The sequence below is a fragment of the Phocoena phocoena genome, chromosome 10 (genome assembly GCF_963924675.1).
Source record: "Phocoena phocoena chromosome 10, mPhoPho1.1, whole genome shotgun sequence".
NCBI classification, from domain to species: domain Eukaryota; kingdom Metazoa; phylum Chordata; class Mammalia; order Artiodactyla; family Phocoenidae; genus Phocoena; species Phocoena phocoena.
Window position 1 is genome coordinate 53,341,381 of NC_089228.1, and position 17,723 is coordinate 53,359,103.

Here is a 17,723-nt window from a genome sequence, read left to right on the forward strand (position 1 = left end):
CTAATCCTTGTCGCGGTACACAGGCTTCTCATTGCGGTGGCTTCTCTTGTTGTGGAGCATGGGCTCTAGGCACGAGGGCTTCAGCAGTTGTGGCTCGCAGGCTCCAGAGTGCAGGCTCAGTAGTTGTGGCACATGGGCTTAGTTGCTCCACGGCATGTGGTATCTTCCTGGACCAGGGCTTGAACTTGTGTCCCCTGCATTGGCAGGTGTACTCCCAACTACTGTGCCACCAGGGCAGTCCACAAAGATGATTTTAAACATTCGTCCCTTTTATTCCTGTCAATTAATTCTTCATGATTTTATGACGTAGGCTGGTACATTAATTTGACATACCTTCAGAAAGAATTTGACTTATTTCTAGGGACTAATAAAGTCAGGATTAGAAAGTAACTCAGAATCCAGAAGCAGACTGAAACTGATCTGGTTGACTGTTTAAAATCAGGAGATAGAGTATACGTAAACAAGGGAGGGTAAACCTGCACTGTTAATACTGGAAGCTTTGAATTTTATACATTTTGGGCCTATTCATCCATCAAGAGAAGGATGTTTGAAAGTGGATTTATCAGAACCTGAAGCAGCAAAATTAAGATACTGTTAAAAAAAAAAAAATCAAAATTTGTACTGCTATTCACATTTTAGAACCTTTGACTATTATTTTCATACAGTTTGTAAAGAAACCACAATATTTGACCTACTAGGATAAATGCAACATGTACAAAATTTGAAAAAGAATTACCTTTTGCAATAACCTAGAGACAAGATTCATATCCTACAGGTGATGACACCTACCTGTATAAGTCAAATAGATGACACTAAGGAACACAGCACCTGCAGCTAGTGATACACCCAAAAAGAACAGGGTCTGGAACTCTTGTTTTGTTAATCGGTCTCTCAGATACTGCAAGAAAGCATAAGCTTGCAGCAATGCAAAGACACCTAATTAAAGAAAAGGTTCATATAAGTAATCAACAAAGCATTTTTACTAAGGACATTTACAAACGTTAATTTGGAAGACCTTCTTAGAATACCTTGTACCATTCATATATCAGAGACTAGTCATTTGATCTGACATTTCCTTTGTCAAATGACAGTTAACCAATTAATACATCCCAAAAATTCTGTTACATGTTTTTTTCAAAATGATCAGACTCCCCATACATGGACCAGGCAAGAAAAATCTCATTTCAGTAACTGAAGCCTATTCAGCACATTAAATTCCACCCTTTGTCCCATATTTTAGCAACATGTTTTCTAGGGAAAAAAATTTAAAAAATAAAGAAACATCATTAAAAAAATAATTCTCAGATTTACTGAAGGATACAACTGACCTGGATGAGAAGAATCCTGATATATGGTTACTGTTTATAGTTGGGTGGGGGATGGAGATGGTTCAAGATTCTTACTGAGAATCTGATGATAAAAGCTATGGAACATCACCTTAGAAAGTTAAATATACTGATATTTATAAAATGCTACAAACAAAATAACTACCCACAGACTTCCTATGGATCATGCACCTTGTGTGTAGAATCTCTGATAAAGTTTTATTCACAGATCTCCCACTGTATCTTGTTATTTGTGACCGAGATTAATGATGGCAAAATGCTCTGCTTTAGGGAGAGAAATTATATGACCTTATAATCAATATGAAAGCCATTAATTCCAGTTAGTAGATATGGATAAAATATTTTAGTGAGATGTATGGAACATAAAAATGAAATGTTCCATCTAAATTTGGTAAAATGAAAACTCAGTGATACAGTAACTCAGTGTACAGATACACTATTTAATTTATACAAAGCAAATGTTATTTAGTGGTTGCAAAAAAGGATGTTTTGCTTTTTCAAAACAGTCACAGCTGGCAAGATAAGCACTTTTAGGCGTACAACATCAGAAAGTCTCTATAAACTCTATGATATTCATATTTTATAGTGGTGATGTTTTAGAACCAATACGATGAAAATTAAAAACAACTACAAAACCCCAAAAGAACCCTTCATTCCACTGAAGATCGGCCAGTAATACCTTCACAGATTCCTTAGAAGAAAGAAAATAAATATTTTTCATACCTGCAGCTGCCATGTGTTCACTTGTTCTGATTGGCTGGAATCCCACAAAGGGTATCTGCATGGATAATATTAATCCCACAATATAGAAAGTGCTATATGCTATAAAGACAAAATAGGAAACAAGGATAATTTACTACTACCAATAAGTACTTCAAACATAAATATATACACAACTCATATATTTTTAGCAAAGTTTTAACTGAACTTATTTTAAGAATAGAATACTGAAGTGACTATTCTATTTGATACATATTTGATGGTTAATCATACATTATAAATTGTGAAATTCTTTCTGCCATTTTAAAAAATATTATTTTAAGGAGACTGGTGCTGTTTTACTCTCCTGAAAATGGAATCAAGTATTTTTTTCAATCTATCATTAATAATCAATGACATAACCCAAGAAGCTATGTAATATATAAGTAAACACCATTCCTATTGGCATTAACCCATAAATAAAGTATGCATGACCAAATGAATACTTATATTATGAATAGCTGCTATTGTCTCAGAAGCTTTTAAGTATTCATACCCTATTTATAGTCTCCTAACACTTTTGTACAGTACTTAACCAGTTAAAAAAAAAAATCTTATGTCTATCTGCTAAGTTTTATGTGATTAAAGAACAAAAGAACTAAGTACACAGAAGTCAAGCCATAAAACAGACTAGTTACTGAATTTATTAGGATCTAATAAAGGAAACTTATTTGCTCTTGGCACTGAATATACTATATAGTATTCTCGGCTTATATCAACCTAAGTGTATAGGTAAATTGGGGAGGGGCTACAATTTGTATAACAGACTTATTTTTGCATTTAGGTGTTCACAGATCACTACCAGACAAGCTGATTACAGTGAAAGTATTTGGAATCACTGTAATTAAAAATTATTTAGAAATGAAGTTAAAACTCATGTAAAATAAGTTAATGTGAAGATTATTCCATTTATAAAGCTTACTCTCATACTTTATGAAGTACAGTCAATATTTAGTTGTTGGCAAATAAAATACTCTATTAGAAAAAAAACTGCAAGAGAACTGTTATAGCAGGCGTATCTGTATGCTACACACTGTACAGCACAGCATATGCTTCTCTTCACTCAACTCAGCTGAGAAAGAATGCTTATTTGCTTTTAAAAGAAATCCATTTATAGAAGGTAAATTATGTGTTAATGGTTCAAATGTTAAGTTGTCTTCCAAGCTGTCTGATGAGAGATGACTACAGTGTTAGAAAAAGGATAAGAAGCTTAAGTAAATGTAATAGGAAGGACCAATGTATAAAGTTTCTGATGACCTCAAGCTAATAGAGAACCAGTTGTCTAGAGGACGCTGCAGAAGCAACACATCCAACAATGTACTTTCCAGACATATTAGTGTTGGAATACGATTACCCTCAATAAGACAGCTGAACACAAATGCAATAAAAGTTAAGTAAATAGAAATAAGAATTTCTATGTCACATATATTTGAACTGCCAACCAATCTGGTTGATGGGTTATCTAATAACAGTATGTTTCTTTAACAAATCAGTCTGTGTAGACACCCAGATGAAGAGTCACAGAGGCAGAATTAGAAAAAAAAATGGGAAAAAGGTCATTGTGTGACCTTGAACAACTACTTAAAAATGAAAGTTTGTTTCCTCACAACAGAATGAGGAGTTTAGACAAGACTTGTAGATCCCTCCCCTCCTCCACCCCAATAATAATAAGCTAAGCTTCTATGATCAACAGGTCTCTTAGACACCTAGAGCTGAGAAATTAAACCCTGGAGAAATATTGAACACACAAAGGCACAATTAGAGGGGCTTCCCTGGTGGCACAGTGGTTAAGAATCTGCCTGCCAATGCAGGGGATACGGGTTCAAGCCCTGGTCTGGGAAGATCCCACATGCCGTGGATCAACTAAGGCCATGAGCTACAACTACTGAACCTGTGCTCTAGAGCCAGCGAGCCACAACTACTGAGCCCGTGTGCCACAACTACTGAGCCCGCGCTCCACGACAAGAGAAGCCACCACAATCAGAAGCCTGCGCACCACAACAAAGAGTAGACCCCGCTCACTGCAACTAGAGAAAGCTCGCGCGCAGCAACGAAGACCCAACGCAGCCAAAAAAAAAAAAAAAAAAGGCACAATTAGAAAGGCCAAGCCTGAGAAAACCTTATGTCATTTATGTGTATTAATTATAGTTATGTCTACTTACATCCAAACACTACAATCACCTCTGAGGCTGGATTTCTCTTTCTTATAAACACAAATGAACACTGAATATTATATAACACTGTCACAGAATTTGGATTAGATATGACAAATGGCACATACTGAACAAAAAAGTAAAGTCTTTTAAAAAAAATTGAGGTTAAATTCACATATAATCATTTTGAAGCAAACGATTCAGGGGCATTTTGTATATTCTCAATGTTGTGCTACCACCAAACCTCTCTAGTCCCCAAACATTTTCATCATCCCAAAAGAAAACCTCATACTCACCCCATCCTCTCTATCCCAGAGCAAGGCAAACACAAATCTGCATCTGTTTCCATGGATTACTGGTTTGTTCTTTTTTGTTTGTTTGGTTTGTTCTTAATTGTAAAGGTAATGTATTGTTTAGAAAAAAGAAAACACAGTAAAAAGTGAAAGTCTCTAGCCCATTTACTTCCCGTTAAGTCACATTTTCCAGAAATAATCACTAGAAGGCATGGTCGGCACACATATACATGATGGGTACACACATCATACCGTCTCTTCAAATGGGCCTACACTGTGCTTGGTAATGTAAAAATTTCAGCAATCACTTGCCTGGAAACTATCAATGAAGTTTATTCTCAGGGATTTGCTCAAGCTCATTTCCAGGCATATCCAAAAGAGAAGACTAAACTGGGTAATATTCTCATTTCAGCGGTTTTATGCAACTTCACAGAGGCATTTATTGTCATTAGTGAAGAAGAAAACATTTTATAAAAAAGTAGGTGCACTAGGGCTTCCCTGGTGGCACAGTGGTTAAGAATCCGCCTGCCAGTGCAGGGGACACAGGTTCGAGCCCTGGTCCAGGAAGATCCCACATGCCGCGGAGAAACTAAGCATGTGCGCTGCAACTACTGAGCCTGTGCTCTAGAGTCCATGAGCCACAACTACTGAAGCCCACACGCCTAGAGCCCATGATCCGTAACAAGAGAAGCCACCGCAATGAGAAGCCCGCACACTGCAACGAAGAGTAGCCCCCGCTCGCCACAACTAAAGAAAGCAACAAAGCACAGCAACAAAGACCCAACGCAGCCAAAAATAAATTAATTAATTAAATTTAAAAAAAAAAGAAGTAGGTACACTAGAGTTCAAGTTAATAAAAAGATGGAGATGAGTTCAAGAAAAAGAAATTCAATCTCGGCAAACATAAAAAAGGCCAGGTGGGACTTTAATTTGTAAACATTACTTTGTAAATATAGGTTAATGTCAAATAAATCTGAACTAACAGAAACAGACAAGTTCTCAACAATATTTTACCTATAAATATTCCTCTATCCAAATGAACCTCATTTATACCTACTTACATGCACCAATGATACAAAGCTGATAAATGTGCTATATGCAATAATCCAAAGATAACCATTTCCTTTTCAGAGAATTGGATTCATGTCTTCCCTATTTTTATCTTTTTTGGATCACTGATACTGAGATGTTTACATAGGGGGATATATGTTCTACTTCACAGCACTCTTTAACACACCAATATTTCCATTGTTAAAGAAATGACAGGCCCCAAATGGAGTCACCTGGGCTAAAATCAAAACTTAATTCATAACCTTAATTGCAGTCACAACCTTCCACAGGAATGCAATCCTAACTGGTCAATGTGGAATTTTCTGGTCAGCACCAATGAGGTAATTCTTTCTAAACCCCCCTCACCAAAGAAAGATGAGGTAATCTGACACATAGACCCTTCCCTCCCCAAAAGGTAGGTTACCTAAGCCTGAAAGGCATTTCTGTTTGTGAATTTCCTTGTCTTGCCTATAAAAATCTTTCCCTTTCTGAGGCTCTTTGGAGCTCCTTTCTACTTGGCTAGATGTGATGCCACTCAACTTATGAATCATTCATAAAGCCAATTAAATACTTAAAATTTACTCAGTTGAATTTTGTTTTTTTAACACTATTAAATTCAGGACTGCCTGCCAAGTAATATAAAATGTCACAAGCTCATCTTGCTTTTTTAAATACTGCCCTTCTTCTTGAACCTGTAAAATTAGATATACGTCTCCATACCTCAGTTTAAATCCCATTTACAAACCCATGTTTTAAAACAAAGAAAATAAGAATTAGATATACTTGAGTATTAAGAAACAGTGAAGTAACTTTCAATTCTTAAAAATAAACACAATCTCCACTGCAAAATGAAAACAAGTTTTTCTCCAGTCTTTATACCACAGCATCAAACAGTGTGTTTAAAAATTATCTCTTTAATTAATTCATTCAAATATTAAGTTTATGTCTATCATGGTCAAGACTTTCTAAAAATACAAAATCTTATTAAGATCAAACCTATCATCTAAGAGTTAGATATGTAATTAGGAAAATCAGAGATGTACACAAATAACCACAATACAATGAAGCAAGTACATGTGACATTAGTGGAAAAACCCCTGGCTCTATAAAAATTTAGAGGGAGAGCTCCTCTTCTTGACATGGGCATTGAAGAGGCAGTTGACAACACTCGTACCATTCTCTAATGTTCTCAAAAGACCTCAACACCACAAACACATGGCAATCATTCTCTACCAATTCTTCCTCCAGACTCTTTATGAAATTTGACCAAACTACTATCTACATCTATCACAACCTTCTATCCATCCATCTTAACCTACTTTTCTTACCCTTTAAAGCAGACGAATAAAGCTTTCCATCAAAGTAGTAAGCTCTAAGAAAACGCACAAGACCAATAATGTAGTAAATCATTTATTACATCACGACAATGTTTATCACACTGCCATCCTATGGAAGTACAGTTACTGGCCTTCACTACTGCAGACCATACTTCCAATGTGTCAGAATTCCCCCCAAATTACCATTAGGAAGATATATACAAGGTCTGTTATTCTGTTTGGTTATTTTTAACCAAAGGAAATCTCTTGGGTTTGGGACAAATAGTAATCTTCTGAAACAGAACCTAAACATCTTTTCACTCTTAAAGTACTTTATGTTTTTGGGGACTTCCCTGGTGGCGCAGAGGCTAAGAATCCGCCTGCCAATGCAGGGGGCATGGGTTCGAACCCTGGTCCGGAAAGATTCCACATGCTGCGGAGCAACTAAGCCCGTGTGCCACAACTACTGAGCCTGTGCTCTAGAGCCTGCCAGCCACAACTACTGAGCCCGTGTGCCACAACTACTGAAGACAGCACACCTAGAGCCCATGCTCCACAACAAGAGAAGCCACTGCAATGAGAAACCCACACACCGCAATGAAGAGTAGCCCCCTCGACGCAACTACAGAAAGCCTGTGCACAGCAACAAAGACCCAACGCAACCAAAAATTTAAAAAAAAATTTTTTAAGTACTTTATTTTTTTTTTAATCCAAGGGTATGGGGTGGGACCAGACTGATACAGAGAAGAAACAAACCACTGTCCTTGACTTAAGGTGTACAAATGAATTGTTCTATTAAATAAAAGGCACTGAAAGGCCTGATTCGAGTTCCAAAAGAATGTCAAGTTTTCAAGAAGCTCCTGCTGTTCCCCAAACTAACCTTTAAGTACCTTCTTAAACAACTTACCTTGACAGTACACTTCATGCTTTTAAAGTACTGCTATACTTCCTTTTACTTAAATAAAGTTAGAAAAGGTTTTGTGAATATTATATTCCTGTTAACTTTGATCCACCATTAAATCACCTTACCATTTCTGAGTTGCTTTATCTCCTGGGTGATAATGAAAGGGCTAGCAAAATATCCTTTGCCATCCCCTGTCTCTCTCAACCAAAACAGTACTAACCAAAAGAAACATAGTGAGGAAATACTTTAAAATTCAACCAATTTTGCTTTATTATTAACAAATATGATTAAAGGCTTGTAAGACTGTTGAAGCTTTTGACTAATAAAGATACTTTATTACAGCTTGATTACTTGACTACTGTGAATGCTGGTAAATAAGCAGGGTGAAAAATGCTAAGTAACTTATATGAAATTAAAGCTCACAAGATTCCCCGCCATGCCCCCCAAAAACTAAAAATTAAAAAAACCCTCCACGGATTCTTCTCGACCAGCAGAGAGAAATCCAGTGACTAACTTAACAGATATACATAATGAGAAAAATAATTTTTCTTTTTCCAGGATGCTGTTCATTGCAAACTATGTAGAGAATGAGTCTTGTAAACTATTATTTTATAAGCTCTATTTGTAAAAGCAGCAAGAAGTGACTTGTTCAAAACACCTGAGTGGAGAGACAATCACAACTTTTAAAAATAGCAAATATACTTCATACTGATACCTAAAATGAAATCAAGGATAGTACAGCAGAAAAAAAACAAGTAAATATAATTTGAAAGTATAAGATGATGTTCTTGGTAACTTCCAGAGCTAAACAGAAACAAGGAGGGCGGGGTGGAGAATTTGAACACCATGAAATTATCTAAGAGTTTGCTAATCTAACTTCATACACATCCATAACATCCCTAACCCATTTTATTTTTCTTCCCTCTGAAAAGCGCTTCTAATATTCTTATATTCTCAAGAGCCAACCAAAGCAATGTTAACTGTATGCTTTTCTAAAGTGACCAGAGAAATCCTATTCATCAAATACAAGGTCTTTTCTCAACTCTCATCCTACTTGATCTTAGTGCTGACACTCAAGAGGACTTGGTCACTGTTCATGCTTTAAACTTTTATGTAGAAAATACTCCCATTTGACCTCTTTAACAATGTATTTATCTGGCTACTTCTAACTCTTCCTTTAGTTCTTCCTCTTCCTGATTCAGGGGCATTTCACAAAAGTCTATCCCTCAATCTTCTCCCTAACTCTTTTCTCCTGATCATTACATTCTCAGGACCCCAATTTTTGAAATTAAAGAAACTCTTAGTTCTTCCCCATAAGCATTTAACTTAAAATGTTTTTCCTTGTATAGTTCCAAAACAAAAGGCCAAGAGTTATTGTTTAATCTGTCATCTTCTTTTCTGGATTCCAATGATTGTTTACAGTGTTTTCAGGGTAAAGAGATTTATCATAGGTTGATATATTTCCCCAGTAAGGTATTTATTTACATGGCAGGCACACAGTTACAGTGATTTTTTTGCATTATGGGCTATGGAGCCAAAATATCTAAGTTCAGGCTTCAGCTCCATTACTACCTACATGATTTTGAGCAAATTATGTCTTCTGTTGTTTCCTCATCTGTAAAATGAGGATAGTAATAGTACCTATCCTCACAGTGTGGTTATGAAGACTAAACGAGTTAAATACATGTGAAGAATTTAGGACAGTTTGTGCTTATATAAGAGTAACGTGATACATACAGATGTACTATTTCAGTGGTGATTATTATGAAGTATGCTGAAATGGCTATAAATATAATTAATATACTCTTTTAAAAATTGATATAATTTGTACTAACAAAAAAAACCTTATCCTTTTAAAATGTACCATTGAGTGGTTTTTATTATATTCACAAAGCTGTGTAACTATCACCACTGTCTAATTCCAGAACATTTCCTCACCCCCAAAAGAAACCCCATACCCATTAGCAGTCACTCCTCTACTACCCAGACCTGGCAACCACTAGATCAACTTCCTGTCTCTAATCTGCTTGCTGTCTTTATGGATTTGCCTGCACTGGACACTTCATACAAAAAGAATCCTACAGTATATGGCCTTTTGTGTCTGGCTTATTTTACTTAGCACAATGTTTTCAAGGCTCATGATGTAGCATGTTATCAGTACTTTATTCCTTTTCATTGCCAAATAATATCCCATTGCATGGATATACCACACTTTATCCATTCATCAGTTGATGGACATTGGTTTGTCTTCACTTTTTGGCTATCATGAATAATCAATGCTGCTATAAATGTTACAGTACAAGTTTTCATGTAAATATATGTTTTTTCTTTTCTTTTCTTTTCTTTTTTTTTTTTTTTTTTTTTTTTTAGTTGTGGCCCACTGGCTTAGTTGCTCCGTGGCACATGGGATTGAACCTGTGTCCCCTGCATCGGCAGGCGAATTCTTAACCACTGGGTCACCAGGGAAGTCCCAGAGTCACAGTCTCCCTTTTAATATACCTTAAGCCCAAAGAATCCATGGAAAATTGTTACAGAAAATAAGACAATAAAATATTGTAAGGACTATAACAGAAGTATATAGTACACAGTTCATATAGACACATCCTAAGCAGTTACAAAGTAAATATGTATTTTCAATTCTCTTAGGTATATACCTAGGAGTGGAATTGTGGGTCACATGGTAACTCTATGATTAAATTTTTGAGAAATTGCCAAACTACTATGTTTTTTAATCAAGTAAATAAGATTTATATCTTTTTGTTACTGTTTTCCAACATTATAATAATGGAATTATGTTATTTTACTAAGACACTGGTTTCAGATCATAACTTCTCTGTGATTAATTCAACCCATAAAAGTTCTGTCTCTCTCATAGAAAATGAGCTCTAAGATTTGAGACATCATCTATTACTAAGCATCTTATTCAAAAGATATGTTTTTAAACCTGTAGAGCAAATTAAAATCGTGTAGAGAAAATACTGAGTCTCTACTATGGTCCGAATGTTTGTTTCTCCCCAGAATTCAATGTTGAAAACCTAACGCCCAAGGAAATGGTATTAGGAGGTAGCCTTTGGGAGGTGATGAGGTAATGAGGGCTCCAAGGGAGCAGTACCCTTTTAACAGAGGCCCCAGAGAGCTTGCTCATTCCTTCTACCAGGTGGGGACAAAGACGGTACCAGCCGTGGAACAGGAAAACAGCACTTACAAGAATGTGAACATTCTGGTGCCCTGATTTTGGATTTTTTTAGCCTCCAAAGCTGAGAAATAAATTTCTATTGTTTATAAACTACTCAGTCTCTGGTATTTTGTTATAGCAGCTCGAATGGACTAAGACAGTCTGCTGTATATTATACAGAAAGAGCTTTCAAAAGTTTATTAAACTGTTAAGGATCCTTAATCTCTTACAGTAAGCTGAATTTGAATAATATGTATATGTGAATGATAGAAATGCCCATTCCCCCAAATTAACAAAAAAGGTTGACAAATATTAAATCTAGACTAATTTCGACAAAAACTCATTAAGGGAAAGTTGGTAACAACACACTTAGTAAAAATGCCTGACCCTCCTTATTAATGCAAAAAGCAAAATAACTCTAAAATTATTTTTACCTCCTCATGAATAATACTAACCTAACAGAAATGTCTGTTCAATGAAAAGAATGTATATGAAACACCTCTTAGAAGTGGACAGCTATCAGAAGTCAAATCACTTACCTATGTAGACTCTTTTGCTGTATCTCTGCATTAGTAACAACACAAAAACATGCAGTGGAATAAGGTTGATAATAAACACATAACCACCCCAAGCAGAGACCTATGAGTAAAGAAATGCTAAGTTAAATAATTTATATATTTGCTTTTTAAAATAGATAAGTTTTGTGATGACATGTCATGACAATCTAAACATATAATAAGCAAATATAAACACTAGGATTTTTAGCAATTTTGAGATGCTTAAAAATGGATTTGTAACCTACAAATAACCTATTTTTCTTTATTTTTATTGATAAGTAAAACAACACAATACCATAAATCCAATACACTTTTATATATTCACTGGAGAAATGGTCAAATTAAATTAAACTTATAAGAACACTGAGAACAATATAATTTGTGAATTGGCAATAAAAAGACTGTCATGGAGATAGACTTTTAGAATATAGATCATCAATTTTTTAAAGAAAAAAACCCTTTTACTCCCTCCATTTTTGATGATAAATACACTGCAAGAAACTTCACTAAGAATAAGAACAATGGATGTTAGCATTAGTCAACAACTAAAAGGAATACTCAGATGATCTGGATGTGCTTTGTGATCCTCAAGACAAAAGGTGCTACCTTGGGTATATATTTCTTCCTACCAATGGATACAAATCAAGATCCCAGTTTAATGTTTAGCCTGTAGCACAAAATTAGAATAATTCTATTTACCAGACAATTGAGTATGTTATGTTCTGGTCTAAATCAATAAAGGTTCTAAAGATAATGTTTATTCCAAACCAATAGAATTTATTAAGTACATTCAGTAACAGGCAATAAGGTCTGTCAAGATCAAAGTTCTTGCATGTTCTCTAATAATTAAAAGCTTAAGAGAACCATTTGTACCAACAGTCACCTTAGGAGACTATATGTTAACATACATGTTCTAACAATGCTGCCCTTGTCTAAAACGTAGAAGAACAATTTATAAGAAACGGTCTTCAGTTTACAGTTCATATAAGAACACCAGTTTACTGCTTCAGTCATATGCTATTTTTCACCAAAGACAACATTACTTTGGTTGAGTTCCAGTTCTAACTGAAGGACTTCTGGTTATTTCCAAAATTTCAGTCTAAACTTGAAAGAATGGGTTTGCTATTATTGTGTACAACTGCACAGAATGTGCCCTAACCTTTAACCACTTTAAAAGGGGCATGGATAATATGGAAGCACAAATTCCATGACATTTGTTTAAGAAACAAAAAAAGTTACTTAAGATTATCAATAATTTTCAGCATAAGGCTACTATATAGGCTGTGGTGTGGGAAAGAAAGGCAGGAGATTAAAGAGGTAATACTGAACCCCAATTTTAAGTAATCTGTTGAAAAAAATTATGTTACGTAGTTTACAGGTTAACCTAGAGAATGTGATCATTATTTAGGAAAAGTTGTACATTCAAAAGAAAAGTTTTTGTTTCACTTGCTGCAAGTATTACGTTTGAGGGGTTGAGTATTAACCCTCCCCACTAAAGCAAAAGTCCATACCAGGCCCTGAAGGTGGGAGTAGGGAAGAGAGTGGTAGTAAGGAAAGAGAATACGTTAAACAAAAGATCTTAAAGACTGCAGGAGAAACGAAGTGGGGAAGTAGCCCTGGCTGAGAAGGGAATGATGAAGAGTCACTGATCCAGCTGCCAAAGACTTGTTTGCCCTCATGTAGTTTCAAACACGAAATCTTACCATATAGAAATATGACAAGCAGCAGCACATCGTCCAAAAAACTGACCCAGTTTTTACAGATTTTACCTAAAAAACAAACAAGCAACTGATATAATAAAGTTTATAAATGTTCCTGCTGAATGAAAAAAGGTTAAATGTTTAGTAAACTTGTGTTACAAAAAGCAAAGATTATTTTTAAAAAAGAGTAATGAGGTTATACAGATACTTGGATCCACTTAATATATATTACATTTATAACACTGGACAGTAGTCAGACATTTTAGGAATAGCTTTGATTTTTTTTTTTTTAGTTATATAGTTTTTAGAAAAAGAATCATCTTAAAAGGAACAACTTCTATTTTTCGATTTGTTATAGTTTCTATCATAAGATGATTAATATCAACAAATTAAGATTTTTAATTTTTAACTAAAGAATAAATTTGTTCAGTAAGTCTACATTTTTATATGGTAGGTCTGCTTAGACATAACACCTTAATCTGTAGTTTTTCTTCATCTGAATGTGATCATCTATATCTCAATTATGAGCATCCATTTTTGAAAACTTATCATTACCTAGAAATTTTCAGATGCCATAACCGTATCTTCAATAAATTTATATTCTTAAAATTTCTAGAAGGCCTAATGATATGTCAGTAAAATTCTCAATTACTCTGAACTGGAAAGACAACGTGCAATAAATGAAGGTTCAAAAAGTTGACAAATCTATATTGTCTTAAAAAAACTAATCAAAGAGTTTACATGCTCATTTGAAAAATCAAAATATATTAGCACCTTCAGGAAACAGAATTTAAAATTCTAGAAACACAAGCTCTAAATACTTATGCCAAGAGCAAAGGGTCATCTTTAAGATGAACTGAGTAAGAAATGATAGATGTAAGTCCCATTATAGATAATTCTGTACTAAACATTACAGGTAATTCTGTATTAAAAGAGTTACCTCCATGTTCAAATTTAACAGTATGCTTTCTATAGAGCTTATTTCAAGGAATTCTTTACTTTCAAAATGGGCTTCTATTTCTGTTAGTACATTAAAACAAACTACAAGTGACGTCCAATCTTTGGGGAAATTGTAAAACAAACAAACAAACAAACAAACAAACAAGGAAGGGAGGGAGAGAGGAAGAAAAGAGAAAACACTCGTAGTTTTACAGCACTTAGAGCTGTAAAAGACTTCTAACAGACTAGGAAACACTGCTTTGAATTCAATGTTACAGTGCACATGTGTGACAAAATACACTCCAATCTCCTCCCCCAAACCATGCCAACTTTGAAAAGGTTTACCTTTGAACAGGGTCAAATAACAAGGTGGGTCCTATTCTAAGATGTGAATAGGGGAGGGAGTATATTAAAATATTGAAAAATTTTAAAGTGAGAAAATTACAACCCTGGAATTTGTGTTATAACTTTATTCATAAACTAAAAGCCACTGAATTGTATACTTTAAAAGGGTAAATTTTATGGTATGCAAATATTATTTCTCAAAAAAAGTCTGTGCAGTGCAGCTAAAACAGTGCTTAGAGGGAAACTTCTACCTGTAAGTGCTTATATTAGAAGAGATGATCTCAAATGACTAATTTATAATCTAGAAAAATTAAAGCCAAAACTGAGAAATAAAATAATGAAGAGATAACCATGTTCATGCATCAGAAGACTTCATATTGTTAAGAAAACAATTCTCCCCAAACTATGTATAGATTTAATGTACTCCCAATAAAAGTAGAAATCCCAACTCATTGGGGTAGATGTTGATAAGCCAACTTAAAATTTATATGAAGCAAAGGACTAGAAACAGCCAAAATAATTATGAAAAACAGGAGCAAAGTTAAATCACTCACGCTACCTGATTTCAAGACAACATGGTGATAGATATATAGAGATCTCAATAAAACAGAAGAATCCCAAAATAGACTGACGTGTATACAGTCAACCTATTCTGACAAGGCTATCGAGGTGAGTAATTCAGTGGAGAAAGGAGAGTCTTTTCAACAATGATGTTCGAATGATGGGATATCAATATCCTCCCCAAAGAGAACCTCAGCCCTTTTCTTGCACCACAGACCATAATCAACTTGAAACAGATAACAGATCTTAATGTAAAACCTAAAACTACTGAGTTTCTAGAAGTAAAAACATGAGAAAATGTTTGTAACTTTGTAGGCTAAGATTTCTTAGATGACACACCAAAAGCAAGATCCATAAAAGAGAAAATGGTAAAGTAGACTTGATCAAAACTAAAAATTTCTACTTAGAAAGATATGTTAAAAAAATAAAGACAAGCCACATACTGGGAGAAAATGTTTGCAAAACACACATCTATCTGATAAAGGATTATTTCCAGAATATATAAAGAACTCTTACAACTCAGTAATAAAAAGCCAAACAGCCCAACCAAAACATAGGCAAAAGATATGAACAGACATTTCACCAAAGAAGAAAAGGAATGGGAAATAAGTACATGAAAAGATAATATTAGTCATTGGGGAAAAGTAAGTTAAAACCATGAGATACCACTACAAAACTGTTAAATCTGAACAAACTATGTGCTGGTGATGCCAACAAAATAAATGCAACTCTTCATACTCTGATGAAGGGAATGCAAAATGATAGTCACTTGCAAAAACCATTTGGCAGCTTTTAATAAAATTAAACATGTAGTTATTTTACAAAACAGCAATCCCACACCTAGGCATTTATTCAAGAGAAACACTAATTTGTGTCCATATGAAGAACTGTATGCAAATATTTATAGCCTCTTTATTCATAATTACCAAAAGTTGGAAAACAAAATAAACTATAGCACATCCATACAACAGAATATTACTCAGCAATAAAATGTAACAAACTACTAAAACATGCAACAACATAGATGACTCTCAGAAGTATTATGCTACATGAAGTAAGTCAGACACAAAGGGCTACCCCATACTATCTGCTTCTATAACATGGCATTCTGGAAAAGAAACTCCCAGAGACATACAGACAGAAATCAGATCTGTGGTTGCAAGTAATATGGGTTAAGGAGAAGATTGATTACAAAGGCACAGGAGGAAACTTAAAAAAAAAAACAAACCCCACAACTATAGGAGGCAATATGGTAGTAAGTATTGTTCTAAGTACTATTCTATCTGCAATAGCTCTGTTTTTGGTGACAGTAACAACAGAAGTAATAACAAACATGTACTCATCACTTTCTGTGTTCCTACAATGTTCTATACCTTTACATGCATTAACTTATTTAAACTATATGAGGTAGGTACTATTATTACTTCCATTTTATAGTTGATGAAATAGATATTCGGGAGGTTTAAACAACCCTGAGTGATAGAACTGGAATTCAAAGAAACAGGAAGAAGATCCAAGAAAAACAAAACAGTGAAACAAACTAATATTTGAAACTATAATCAAAGACAACTTTCCAGAAATAAAAATTATCAATATACATGTTAAAAGGGGTCACCATTACCAGAAGTGTCAACTTTGGGATATATCCTAGGAAATTCATTAGACTTCAATGCTATAGAGAAAAAACTAATTATTACTTCAGGATAAAAAGATCATGTTTGTTATGAAACACATAAAATTAGGTTCTTGACAATAACAAGCAAAATGATGATAGTACAACAATTCCAAGAAATTCAAGTAAAGAACAAATGACCCAGATCTTTCTATCTAGCCAAACTCTCATAAATGACACTATAAAAAACAGATTTAAACATGTGAGGACTTCAGGAATATGATACTCATGGTCCTTCCCTGAGGAGTCCAATTAGAAGAATACCTTCATCCAACTGAGAGACATCATGTATAAAAAATGTATAAATAACATTAATATACAAAATACTATGCACTAATATATAGTATAAAATATATTACATACTTAATAACATGTATTACATGTTAATATATAACAAAAGCCATATATGAAAAACCCATAGCAAACATATTCAATGGTGAAAGACTGAAGTTTTTCCTCTATGATCAGGAACAAGACAAGGATGCCTACTTTCACCACCTCTATTCAACATAGTACTTGAAGTTCTAGCCAGAGCAATTAAGCAAGAAAAACAAATATAAGGCATCCAAATTGGAAAGGAAGACGTAACGTCACCCCTGTTCGCAGATATGATCTCATAGGGAGAAAGCACTAGATTCCACATACACAAAAAACTGTTAGAGCTAATAAATGAACTCAGCAAAAGAGCAAGATAGAAAGTCAACACACAAAAATCAGTTGCATTTCTATACTCTAACAATGAACAATGCAAAAAGGAAATTACAAAAAAATTTCCAATAGCATCAAAAAGAATAAAATACAAGTTAACTAATGAAGTAAAAGACTTGTATGATGAAAACTATAAAACATTGTTTAAAGAAAACATAAACAAATGGAAATGTCTCATGGTCATTCATGGACGGGAGGATGACAATACTACCCAAAGTGATCTACAGAGTCAATGCAATCCATAT

At 34.4% G+C, this 17,723-nt stretch overlaps 1 protein-coding gene across 1 annotated transcript in view; it reads right to left on the reverse strand.

Annotated features, from left to right (window-relative positions):
* Positions 1 to 17,723, reverse strand: part of STT3B (STT3 oligosaccharyltransferase complex catalytic subunit B) — a 98,480-nt gene that overhangs the window by 17,452 nt on the left and 63,305 nt on the right. The window contains exons 4-7 of the mRNA XM_065885001.1: positions 13,257 to 13,322; positions 11,536 to 11,635; positions 2,070 to 2,168; positions 790 to 936 (exon numbers count right to left, since the gene is read on the reverse strand). Of these exons, the coding sequence (XP_065741073.1) occupies positions 790 to 936; positions 2,070 to 2,168; positions 11,536 to 11,635; positions 13,257 to 13,322 (412 nt within the window). The remainder of the gene's footprint in view (positions 1 to 789; positions 937 to 2,069; positions 2,169 to 11,535; positions 11,636 to 13,256; positions 13,323 to 17,723) is intronic.